The following is a 14,356-nucleotide window of genomic DNA, read 5'->3' on the forward strand; positions in this document are numbered from 1 at the left end:
AATTGTCATTCACATTCATCAACCATTCATCCTATTTCCGCGAATAGGAATCGGCGTATACTACAAAGTAATTCCTTCCCAAGGCTAACAGACTGTAGTTCCTGCATGTCAGTAACGAGGACGGATATACATTGATTGAAAAACACAGGATTTGTAGAAATAGATACCAAAGTCCTGAATATGACCCTTGCATTAGGAAAGTTACTACTATATTACACTCTAAGGGAGTGTAGAAATCAAATACATGAATTAAAAGAATATATATATATCACGATATCTCAGTAGCATGAGTTCGAATCCCGACGAGGGAAGAACAAAAAATTTGCGAAAGCAAATTAACAGATATAACATTGTTGGGTTGATGTTTAGACGAGTTGTATATACAGAATGTACACAGCCATGTATCATCATCACTGCTGGTGATCCGATGGACAAATCTGTTGTAGAGTTGTCACTGGTTCAGACGTACTTAATATTATATAATTATTTCTTTGACTGTATCTTGCATTAATTTTTAGGATCCTTTACTATAGATAATTCTGCTGATCTGTAACAATGACATCTTCATGCCTTATATATCATGTAAGTGTATTACGACGCTAGATTAAAACTGACGAGGAAAGGTAACACCCGGCCACCGAAAGCTTTATTTTTTATGAAGCCAAGGTGGTCTTGAGGTCTAGCACGCTGGATACAGTGCAGGCGATTTGGTAGCACGATATCTTAGTAGCACGAAATCGAATCCCGACGAGGGAAGAACAAAAATTTGCGAAAGCAAATTTACAGATCTAACATTGTTGGGTTGATGTTTAGACGAGTTATATACAAATACAAATGTATATCAATCATTTGTAAGTGTCATCTGTACCAAATGGGGATTTACTATTGATATTATATATTCTGATTGAAAATAAACTCCTCAATTATAATCCTCTTTTTAAAGTTGCACTTTTAAGCTAAAGCCCGATAGTCATAAGGTATGCTTACATGTACATGTATCTTAAATTCGAAGAAAGTTATGTCGCGTAATGAAAAAGGAATAACAAGCATTATCGTTTTTTTTATAAGAGTTATATAGTGTCTTCGGTTTTTTACCTCGTTATGTTCAAAGATTCAGACATTTTATACAGTTCACGTTTTGCCATGCTGCTAAAAATTCAGACTATTACTATTTTCATGTATGCACTATAACAATTAGTTATACGGGATTCATGGTTTCAGTTAAGATATGCAAAAAAAAAAAGCTGTTTTTTTAAACAAAAACATACAATAGATTTTTTGATTATTTTAGTGTGGAAAGTGAAGTGTCTCATGGGGGTAAAACTGTAAAGTACAATTCATCGCATAATTCTAAAACGTGTAAGAAAAGGAATTGGTGTTACCAGAGCTGAATCACACTGAAACAAAGAATTCTTGTAATCATTATGACTTAAATCTAGCTCAGGTTGATATTTGTATTAAAAATGACGTTTTGAAAGATTTCAAGATTCAATTATTGCATTTAAACACTCAGACACAAATACATGTGTACCATCAGATCATTTATAACAGCATTATATAAACATGACGAAGTAACAATGTGGTATCAATAATATAGATAGTATAGCATATATATGTAACAATATTTTACAAATATGTTTTTCAACATTGTTAGAACATATTTGCAATGTTGTTGATAAATACAGAAAGTCGTTCATACATTTGTACATTACATATTGAAAGAGGACCTTCAATTTTTTTTTTAATTAGGATTCACTGTGTAATATCATGGCAGAGACTTTTACCTTAATGCAACAATATTTTGATCAGTACAATAAAATAACAAATGAAATTCATCATCAATATTACTCCTACACAAAAATCATATTCTATCATGCCTCGGTATATTTTGCGTCTACTCGTCTACTCAACAGGCAGACGCAGATTTGAACACTAAAAGAGTATGATCTAAAGCCTGCAATATTCAGGAAGTACCCCTCAAACATAGACACGAAATAATTTAGAACAAACTTTAAAAGCATTATACAGCAAAATGTTGTTTTAATATTTTGTTCGATCTAACATCCATTTGTCTATAAGATTATTGCGTCAAGGGTAATGTTATCAAGCTAAAATGAAATTCAAAACAGCGACAAATTAACTTAACTTCCAGCTTTTTTTTTTTATAAATGCAATTTTGAATATTAAATTTAAATAATGCACTATGATGATCTAGGGTATGCTTGTGTTGGGTTGAATGTGCTAACTATTATTTCAGTTTGTTTCATGTCGAAACTCGTTATTACAATTGTAATCATTGTTTTCTATAAAGAGGAATCAAGATAAACTCAACTTGAGAAAATTCAAAAAACCAAAAGTATTTGAAATGTTTTTCAATAAATATAAATTTTATATTTCAACTATTTAAAAATGTGAAACAACCCTGCATAGTAAATCAGTTTATCAGCGTCTTTCTAACGATTGGTAATTAAATTCTTCTCGCAATTCATAGACTTTCGTCTTGATATAGCCATTACAAGAAACAAATATTGAAATAGCTAAGACGAAGTCTGCTAATATCGTATACAAGTTTAAATAAACATATAACAAAAATTAAGCACAACAGTGTTACGAGCTGAGAAAATATATCGTGACAGATAAAAAATAAATAAACTAGGTTTTATTATCTGAGTAAAAGATAGCGTTAGCGTGTTGTAAAATAGCTAATTTAAATATTAACCCTGACACACTATCAGTGGCTTCATTCGGAATCTTGGCTCCATCCCTTAGCTACTTCTGGGACAAATATAAAATAATGTAAACCAAGGCTTTGTTGAAGGCTGTACTGTTGTCTATATACATCCACCTCATTTAAACTGTGGTGGATATATAGTTGTTGCATTGGCAGTTACAACTTATTCTTAGAATGAAATTCAAAACAGTGTAGCTGTGGCCATTGATTGACACATTAAAATCATTCATTGACTGGGACAATTTACGTGAACGTTTGTCTGTAACGACCACTGTTCACGACGTACCTACGATAGACATTTAAACTGTGGGGTCACCAAAGGTTTCTTAACGCCTTTAATTATAAAATAATTCGAAAAATTAATCAGGAATAACCTTTGTGTTTTGATTTATATAATTGATATAAATCAAAATATCGTGTTATTTCTGATTAATTTTTCGAATTACTTTATTTAGGTGTTGAGAACCTTTGGTGACCCCATAGTTTAAGTGTCTTTAAAAAGTACATAGTGAGCATTGGTCGTTACATACAAACGTTCACCTAAATTGTCCCAGTCAATGGATGATTTTAATGTGTCAATCAATGGCCACAGCTACACTGTTTTGAATTTCATTCTAAGTATATCGATACAAACAAGTGTAATCCTGGTAGTTGTTTAGATTTTTCTTACATGTGTCTTAATAGTGTACAACATCAACCAACTTATCAATTAAACTGCAAGTTTCCATGTGACAAAACATTAAAATATTTTAACAAGACACACGTAGCAGCCACCCAACTTCGTATACAATGGTTTGATGTAATGTATCAATGATTAAAAAGAATATAATTGTATACATGTACATGTATCTCACCCACTTATTAAGGACTTTTAACCAAAATGATATGAACTGTTCTTTTTAAAACTTTGTTAACACTGAACTATAAATTAATTGGGGATGTTCAATCATTCTGTCAATCTCTAGACATATTCAAAGCAGTAAATTAAGTAATATTCAAACATCTCGTCAGCCAGTCAATTTAGATTTCGATTTCAGAAGTTGTTACAATGTATTGATAAAATAAATATCAAACAATAAATACTGAATTGTCTGACACTGTTCTTATAACATAACTTGATAGACTGCATGTAAACACATGTGAACGGTACTTTATTTTATCTACAAGAACATGCATAGAACTAAAAAACTGACTTTGAATTTAAACTTTATAACTTAACATGTCAAAATAGATATCGTTGGTTATGAAAAAAGCTTACTAGCATTATCTACCGTCATTCTGATGAAGAAGATCTAGATCGAGCAATTTCTAAGTTACGCCTTTTTGTGTAATGCAAATTAGAAATTGTATGCTAATTCGAATTAATAATACTAGTACTGTACATTAATGTTAGAAGAATAAGCACGTGTAACACTTTCAAAAGTCTTTTAATGGCCATATTCCAAGAAAATCTTGTTATAGTTCTGTGGTCAGTAGAGTGGTCACTGCAACACACAATTGCAACTGTAACTACAATAATAATTATTGTTTAACTAATGTGTTGTCTATCTAGAAGTTATACAACATTAATTTTTTGTCACTCAGGAATTAGAAAACGCCAGTTAGCTATGTTGTCGGAAATCTCTGCATGTCTGCATTGACAATTTATCTTGTACTATAATCAATCTAAAAACCAAAGATATGCCAAAAATGTGCCTCGCCGCTACTGATACTCTTAACAAACAATGCCTTATTGCACGAGACAAACAACATAGTGTCAAAATGGGATGTAAACATGTACTATGATTACTGATTAATATCGCAGAAGTCATTTTCCATTCTTTTTTTCACTACTTGTGCCAAGTCAAATAACCAGGTAATATAGGTTGGTAGTAGTCTTTGTTTTGGTTAATTAATAATACATATTTCGTGTAGAAGATAGTCGTCAGTGATTGGAACCGTACAATCACAGGTACTGAAAGATTTATTATATTAACTTCAGTCAAATAAAGACTGTCAGCCAAAACGGAAGATTAACTGGTGTTAATGTAACTTATAACATCATGTTTACCCTTGTTTCTGTTGTTGTTGTGGTTTTTTTGTGTGTGGGTATATTGAGTACATTTATATGTACCGATCCAAGATTTGCTTATTAAAACCCAATGCTTATATCTTTTGATGTAAACGAGTCATTAATTCGTGTTGTATATGCCAAGGCTGTGTTTAAATCTTACTGTTTCTTTACGCATATCCGAATTAGGTACAGTTAAAACTGGGACAGCTGTACAAAGATATGTACAATCACAAATTTCAATAACTCGAGTTTATAAACTATTTAAAAAATGTGTTATTATGTTAATTATAAAACAAATGTAAGCTAAATATCATTGTCATTACATTAACATACTTGGAAACAAGTACCATTCATGAAACTAAGTCACGTTCTTAATTTATTGGATGGGGGGATGCTACATCGATACATTCACAAATCTTTATTTAGACGATTGTAATATATTTCAGACTTAGTTTATTTGCATATTGTTCAAATTAGCATTCCCGTTTCAGACTGAATTTCTTTTAATAGTGTGCTTCCCGTTTTAGACTGAATTTTATTAAAATATGGCATTAGTTATGTAACTTATGTACCACAATTTGGTTGTAATACAATTTATTTGTTAGTATTTATGTAAAGCATGGTGATAATTTTATGATTCCTCTTCGGTTCAGTTAATATGATATTGGATACATTGTATCTTAGTGCTGTTCGAGGTTGCACAATTGCATAGATAGATGTAACACCTGTGTGTCGTTTGCATCCGAAAACCTCTTTTCTTATATTGTCGAATTGGCAACAACAAAAGAGCGGTTTAGTTCATATTTTGTCAGGTCCAACGTATACGTGTACTTTCATTATTCTATGAGAGTCATCTACTTACCTGTATCCTTGGTATTCCGCTATTGAGGACATGCTCCATGTTAATTGATGTTTTGATAGAACCTAGTTTTATTCCAAATATGCTCGAAATATTAGACACTGTACCTTACTAAAGTGTATTGCACTAATTATTGATGCATATCATGTACTGCTACATTTTGTAAATCAAATTAAATTTTCCGAAATTTAAAACTATAAAAAGGGCAGATATTTACAGAGACTATGATAACAGTTCAATAAGTAGACTAATAGAATGATTTCTTAGATAACAACCAACGCGTCTCAAAAGCAAATTTAAATAAGTAAGTAAAACTTAATTTTGAGTTGTCTACTTCCTTGTTTCTTAAGCAAATAGCTGAGAGAAAAAACTCAGAAAAAAATTTGTATATTTAATTATGTATGGGAGGAGATAATCATCTTAGTTTTTCGCAATTTCTTTTATTTTATGTACAGATTAGGTCTTTAAGAAATTAGGATCATGAATAAATCATCAGTGATCGTCTAGATTTAACGATGATTTGTTTTTATCAAGTATAACAACATATAAATGAACTGTGCTATCATTTCCTAAAGCAACTTTTTTCTAAATATTTGAAACTGAAACGTCAGGAATTTGCATTAGAAAACGGAATTAGTAACAGAACCATAAGACGTTCATTCCAACTTTAGGTGAACACCAAGACACAACATATAGTATGTACTATAAGAAACGATAATGAAAATGACATTAACAAAAGTTAGTTTCAATTGAATTTGATTTTGGTACATACATTTTTATGAATGGACTAAATGTAATTGCATAATCTTGGAGTTGTAATAATCATTCTATTTTTGCCCAGTTCACATATGTATGTATTACAGACCTTTTCCGAGTGTTCATACTGTTTGTTACTCCGTATTTCCGATTTCATACATACAGAATAAGTTCAATAATATTTCACAATTGTTCTCTTTTTCAGTGTGGAGTGTCACATCAATGGCGACAATAAAACCTGTTTTCAATAAAACTCCAGTTAATGTAACATTTTACCGAGGTGAAACAGCGACTTTACCATGTTCTGTTAGTAATCTGGGTTCCAGTAGTGTAAGTATAGACTTATTATTAGACTTTTCGCTCTTTTAAGTAATTATAAAAAAGCTCAAATTTGTCACTGATATTTGATAAGAGTTATCTACCCTTTCCGGTAAGTGCAATAAAGAGAAGAGCAAATTGGAGAAGATAACAAAGTGTAAGTTCCTTCAAAGTACAAATTTGTTCAGCTGATTATAAATAACAGATGTCAAGAAGTAAAGAAATTTACTAGAACCAAATCTTTCATGAAAAAATGATATAGATAGAAAATGACTGCTTCGTTGCCATTGTTCTTCTATTAATTTATAATTAAAAACTTACGAAATGCTGTTTTTTTTGGGTTTTTTTTTTTTTTTATGAAAAAGCAACTATTAACTTACATTGCACGAGGTCATGTTTTTCTCTGACTGATTTTGACGTCTTTACACTAAATCCATTGGACGTTGAATGTGTATGGATTGATAGTTTAGTCTTAGATGCATGATTTTTTTTATTAGTTGTTAGTGGCTTTGAAATAGCTGTCAGATAATTGCAAGTACTCTCAGATCTGTTCCTAGTGTCTTTTTTTGTTGTTGGGATGTACAAGTACCCGGCCACGTCCACTTGTATTTTTGTCCATCTGATAAGTTAAGCCTTTTTCAACTGATTTGTATAGTTAGTTCTTATGTTGTACTGTTATACCACTGTCCTAGGTTAGGGGGAGGGTTGGGATCCCTTAACATGTTTAAACCCGCCACATTATGTATGTATGTCCCTGTCCCAAGTCAGGAGTCTGTAATTCAGTGGTTGTCGTTTGTTTTTGTGTTACATATTTGTTTTTCGTTCATTTTTTTTTGTCATTTCGGGGCCTTTTATAGCTGACTATGCGGGATAGGGTTTGCTCATTGTTGAAGGCCGTACGGTGATCTATACTTGTTAATTCTGTGTCATTTTGCTCTCTTGTGGACAGTTTTCTCATTGGCAATCATACCACATCTTCTTTTTTATATTTACATGTACTTAACATTTAGTTGTTAGTCAGTAAGTTATTGATTATCAATATTCTAGCTTACAGTGCATCTCAGGGGAATATTCTTCTTTTAGATATACAAAAGATCATTCAAAAAAAGGTTATTTCATTGACTATGATTATATCTTATTTTATCTCAAGTTTGTCTGCATTAATTGATCTAGCGGGTTTTTTTTTTACATTTTAAGAAAACAATCCTGTTTTTAAGTATGCTCAATGAAACTTGCATTATACGTTCATATTCGTAATATTTTATATCCATTCCAACCTACCAGTATATCAACGTATTTACCACAGACAAGAATTTGTCTTATGTTATGCCTAAGGAATGGACTATAATGATTTATAGCTTCATTAATATAAATGATCAAATAGTCATGAGATCAGACACCTTTAATTGTAAATAATATATATCTAACAAACATAAACAAAATAGAGTTATTTTTGGCTTTGGTAAAACGTAATTAACAGGTGCTTGTTAATTTGTGCATTTTTGTTTTTGTTATGATCTTTCATACCGTTAATATAAAGTGAAGTGCTTTCTTTTCTTTTTTCTTTTTATGTTCTTTTATTTGCCATTTGCCATTACATTGATTGAGATCAAAAGTACTATATTTAGATCTAAAGAAACCTGTTAACCCCGCCCTAAATGTCCGTGTTATGATCAGCAACGATTACAAAACCTAAACTGTGGTTGCATTTTATTATTATATTTTAATAATAATAGGAGTTTAAATTGGTTGGTAAAGTTTTCTGTTTGCCTTAGCTTTCTGTTGACCATAACGTGTATATTTTCTTCGATGTATGGTTTTGATTGTCACCTTGGTATCTTGTTTTTATAATTGTTTATTTATTGTATTTCTTGGACTATTTGATGTTGATTTTGTCTGCGTTGTTTGGTTTTTATCTGATCGACGTGTAAACCCAATATATCTTACCAAAATAAGCAACGTCCAGTTGGAATTTTTTTTTTAAGGTTTTGAACATTTCAAAAAGTCAAATGTCTTTTCAAGTGAGACGTTATGTTGCTTAGTCGGAAGCCAAACTCCACATGGTCGCAGGATGCATTTGACAACGTATGTTTTTTGTTGCACTTCAGTGTTTCTGTTGTTTCGTTGTTTTCCTCCTATAGTTGATGTGTTTCCCTCGGTTTTAGTTTGTTACCAGGGTTTGTTTTTTCTCAGTCGATTTATGACTTTCGAACAGTGGTATACTACTGTTGCCTTTATTTGAAGCCATTAATAACTTTGATTACCACTCATCTTTGCATTTGCGTCTGTATATCCATTTTTCTTTAAATGAATTAATCAATTAAAAGCTGTGGCCAAATATCGCCTTAATGTGTTTTTTTCTTGTAACTATGTTCATTTGAGGTAAATATGTTGTTCCTAGATTTACAATATTGTACAATGACGTGTATTCTTTTATCCTTTCCCCCTCTTTTAATTACGCTAGATGACCTGAGCACAAAGCTTTCAGAAGGATACCTTTCGATCCAGTATACAGCAATGAAAAGTCTATGATCTGTTTATGGACACCCTACTATCAAATCAAAATCGAGTTAAAAACAAAATAGGCGATGCCTAATGGAATAATATGGTCAAAATATTGAAAAAGTGTCATTAAAACTGATTTTGGGATTGAGGATGAGCAAATGGAAATGTGTGATGTATAGGGTGTACACATGACAAAATCCGTGTTATATGCAAAGTACAACCCAAATAGCAAAAGAAGCAAGGTGGGTACATCATGTTTCAAAGTGGTTGTGAATACAAAAGCAGAATGGGAAGAAAATTAGTCTAAACTATCACTGGCGATATACCCTACCCCAGAGAGCAAATGGTTTTGGAGGGTATAGGAATTTCATATTTTGTTTAGGTTAAAACAAGAAAACTCGATTCGAATTGACCTTTCTAACCTACAATGCTGAAGATATAAATTACCGAATGTTTTGAAGAGTAGTAGATTCAAACATGACATAGTCAAAGAATTTCCAGATATATGTCAATATATACGTTGTGGCTTCATAACATGTTACTGTATTGAGCTAACGTTGTGAAAGTTTTGTATGTGTGGGATATAGGGGTTTGTCAAAAATGAAACGATTGAATTTTAGTTGAAAATCGAATTCTAACTTGTTGACTCTTTTTGTAGACTCTTCAGTAACGCAGTTTAAAAATGTATAGCCCGTCTAAGTGTAAAGTGATATAATATTTCATGGCATAGAATCACTAAAATATCCTCGGTTATTAACTAATATTCAGTTTGAAAACCTGATTGCATCTTCTGAAATCCAAAATGCAGCCATGTACGAAATTCTTATCTGACAGCTTGACACTTTGCGAAGAGATGTCATACTGAATTATGGCTTTTGAGATACATCTGTGTTTGTTTTTTGTTTTTAAAATATCAAAATTAAATTCTTGACATTTAGGTTTTGAAGTTTATAACTAGATTATTTTTATAGTAATACTATGATAAAATTAAACCCGTTTAACTGATGTCATAGAAGATATGCTTTTCTAAATTATTTCTACGCCCAATTGCCCCTTTAAAATGGATGCAATTATCTCAATCATAGTCGTAAATATTACGCAATATAAATTCGATACAATTATATAAATTGTTGACAATATAGCGGTATCCTTCGCTTACAATTTGACACACGATGAAAAAGGCAGCGATCTCACGATGACGAATTACCTTTCAGAACTATAGATGTTTTCAAATACTAGTACCCGTAATATAAATGAGAATACAGGTTTTGTCAGTGTTATCAGTAGGATGCATCAAACTTACAGGCATTGTCAATACAGTGCTTTATTTCTAATGAGATTTTTGTTTAAGATTGGAACAGAATTAAATTGAAAAGTAATGTTTATCCATGACCTATTTCAGATTAATTTCCAAAGTAATTGTGTACTATGTTACATTATAATGTAGATTATTTATTTGTACCCTTCCACTTCTATATATGGAAATGCTAGGATAATGAAGAGATTAGATCAAAATAATGTTTTTAAGTATTCACCTTGACACAAACGTTCTCTGTGGATATTCTGTGAATTGACAAATAACGTATATCCTTATATTGATATATACCATGTTACATCTATTATACAAAGAAACAATGTTCTACGCCATTTTCTTGATAGAAGATTCCTGCCACGTCTTATTTTGAATTGACGTTCCTGTTAAAATAAATCTCTTAACATCACTTAGCCTTCATTATATCGATGTGCGGTAAAAGTGTCTACGACAGTAATCTAAATATGAACCAAGAATCTTACAACCAATAGATCTGGAGACCACGGTCGAAGATTAATAAATGGCATTGACAACAAAACTTTATAAAAAGTAAAGTTGTTTCCGACCATAAAAAATAATAAAACAAAAATACTGATCTCAAATACATATTCAAAAAGAGGAATTCCATTAAAGTTTACAAAAATAAATAGTTGTCAATCAACTGATCGAGTAAATACAGCAGCTATCATAATCCTGACTTGGTACGGGCATTTTCCTAAGAAATGGTGAGTTAAATCTGGTGATATCTAAATGTTAAAACTGATACGTTATTTGTAACGAGAACAACTAAATAGTGTAATTGTTCATGTACCAGAAATGGTTTGATTAGTCCACTTTTAATTACTTTAAACTATTTGTTTTCTTTTACTAGTTCTTCGAATTATGAATTCACTTTCAATTTTATTTAATAGGTGGTATGGAAGAGAATAGACGAACCACACGTGTTGACAGTAGGCGAATTTGCTTTTGTTAGTGATCCGAAATTTAGTGTTAAATACATTCCATTCCGAGATGAATGGAATCTAATTATAGATCACGTGGAGCCAAAACATTCCGGTCGTTATGAATGTCAAATAAGCACAAAAGATGATATTGTCAGATATGTTGACCTGAATGTAATAAGTAAGTATTAAGACCATTTTGAAGGAAATAATATACCAACACAATTACGTACGGTTTGTTGCTTTGCACGGTTTTACTATTGCTTTGGTATTTTGTCCATTATTTTTACCGAGTTATTCTTTGAAAACAATCGTGTTGGGAAATATACATGGAGTTTGGCAGTAGCTTGTATTACAATTTGTAAAATTAGCTTCAAATTTTCATTACTTATGTATAGTACCTTTTATTTCTTTCTACATAAAGATAGTTCGTAAGATGGTTTTTAAACAACAGAAAATATAAAACATTGGCACGATATATCATTGAAAAGAACCATCAACATGTATACATAAAGTTATATAAGAGGTATATTTGGGCGGGAATAGTCAATAACATTAAAAAGTAAAATCACAAAAATACTGAACTTAGAGGAAGATCAATTGGGAAAGTCCATAATCACATGGCAAAATCAAATAACAAAACGCATAAAAAACGAATGGACAAGACATGTCATATTCCTGACTTGGTACAGGCATTTTCAAATGTAGAAAATGGTGGATTAAACCTGGTTCTATAGCGCTAACCCTCTCACTTTAATGACAGTCTCATCAATTTCCGATATTTTTACATTGATGCGTTAAATAAACAGACACAATAAATAAAATAGTCAAAATATGGGTACATCAGTCATCATCGTTTAACAATTTTAAAAGGAACAATTTAACAGATTGAACACAGAAACATCTACTTTCTACGAACACATTTATTGATTTGAGTGTCTGACGTCAGAAAATTTTATACGTCACATAAATTTGTCGTTCAATGTGCGTACAAACAATTTTAAAATTTTCATGGGAATGTTAGCATACAGGGTTAAAAAATCAAAAGTATGTAAGAATAAATTTAAGAAATAGACCGAGATTTAAACTAGTCCAAAAGTTATATATAGAATTTATAAGAATCCAAAAATAGTTAATTCCACTACGCGATTGAATGATTTTGACGTTTGTGGTTCAACGTATATTGTAATTCATAATAGAAATATATCATAATGATATATAATAGAACAATATCATATTGACGGGATCTTTTAAAGTACAGAGTCACGTTATAAGAACAAAAGAAATACAAAAAGTCGCAAATACAAAACAAACCACAAAAAAATGAAAGCCAATACAAACACATTGACGAGATGTAAAGTACCGAGCCACGTGAAACGGATATCACATGAAACCATTCAACAGTAAAAGTAATATTAATAATAGAACAAAACCATCAACGGATAAAATTATCTCATTAAAAAAAATCCACACAAAATTGTTGATAATGCAAAAAAAATGTCTGATCTTATATCTTATCTCAATTATATATGGTTCAAAGTTTCATTATGAAAATAAAAGCGCTATTGGGTAAGCGTAACAGGAAGCTGTGCAAGCAATATGCCAGGAAGAATATCCTTCGAAATAATTGCCATGCTTGCCGAGCAAAACAACCAACACATTTGTCAGAACTGTTTGAAGTTTAAAGTATCTAATTATTCTGTAGACTGTAAAAGATATGAAATATTGTTAAATGTTTGTGTGCTTTAAACGTAATCAATAGAGATGATTGAGGACAATATTAATTTAGATAATTGTTCTTTTTACAGATGAACCAGGCCATGACAGCAAACGTAAGTCAATTTATCAAGTGATGAAATTATGATATAATTATACCTTACATTCATTAAATTCAAATATAAAATGACAGCACATAACTAAAATATAAAAACTGAAAAGTTGTTATAGATTATAAGAGCATTTATTTTCGCAACATTAAAGCACGGTGCAATTTTCATTATACATTTATCATTGAGAACAAATAAGGAAAAATAAGGCATATGGTGTATAAATTAATGACGTAAATTTTCGACTCTAACTTGATAAAACCGAGTGTGAAGAATCATGGTCTACATCGGTCAAATTAATTTTCCTGGTATGTACTTCATGCGATGTTTCAGTTGATATTTGAGCAAATTTTTTATTTAGATTTATGTAAATGTATGCGCATTTGTAGTTTTCCTTGACCAATACGAGAATAATTTTCATTAATACAAAACGTATGAATAAATAATTTAATTATAAAATTTAAGAGCACAAAACTTGATGTACAAAAGTTCAGATGTTGCACACTAAGTAATTCGTGTATGTGGCAGGAAATTATTCCTTTACTTATACAATGTTTGTGAAATGCCGTCTATAACGTTTACATTAAGGATGCATATGACATACAGATAGGAAAACACCACTGTTTAATTGTACAGTGCATTGACATTAAGAATAAACTACATATATGCATTAACCGATAACTGTTTAAAGATTAACGCAAACCTGAATGTTCTCATTGTATAACTGATAATTTAAAGAGGTGTTTATGAATGCACGTGTACCAAATGATACGAAACTCACTTACAACATTTAATATGCAATTTTTTTCAATTGTCGTTTCACTTTCAACCATTAACTGTATTATTGGAAAGTTATTAAGGTTGCCATTTCTTCTTACTGTTCTTTATTTCAAAACAATTTTTTGACAATTCTTAAAATCTCAGCATCAGTCGTTGTAGTCTTAGTTTCTTGATATCTCAGAATTAGTTTTAATAATTTTACTTCCTTTAAATCTTAGCACCAGTCATGATAATCTCAGTTCCTTAAATCTAAGGCCACACCAATTTACTTTCTT

The 14,356-nt window shown here is 31.0% G+C and overlaps 1 protein-coding gene across 1 annotated transcript in view; it reads left to right on the forward strand.

Moving 5' to 3' along the window:
* Positions 1-14,356, forward strand: part of LOC139520675 (zwei Ig domain protein zig-8-like) — a 42,664-nt gene that overhangs the window by 12,778 nt on the left and 15,530 nt on the right. Inside the window, exons 2-4 of the mRNA XM_071313532.1 lie at positions 6,605-6,729; positions 11,446-11,656; positions 13,284-13,307. Coding sequence (XP_071169633.1) covers positions 6,605-6,729; positions 11,446-11,656; positions 13,284-13,307 — 360 coding nt within the window. The remainder of the gene's footprint in view (positions 1-6,604; positions 6,730-11,445; positions 11,657-13,283; positions 13,308-14,356) is intronic.

The sequence above is a fragment of the Mytilus edulis genome, chromosome 4 (assembly GCF_963676685.1).
Source record: "Mytilus edulis chromosome 4, xbMytEdul2.2, whole genome shotgun sequence".
NCBI lineage: Eukaryota > Metazoa > Mollusca > Bivalvia > Mytilida > Mytilidae > Mytilus > Mytilus edulis.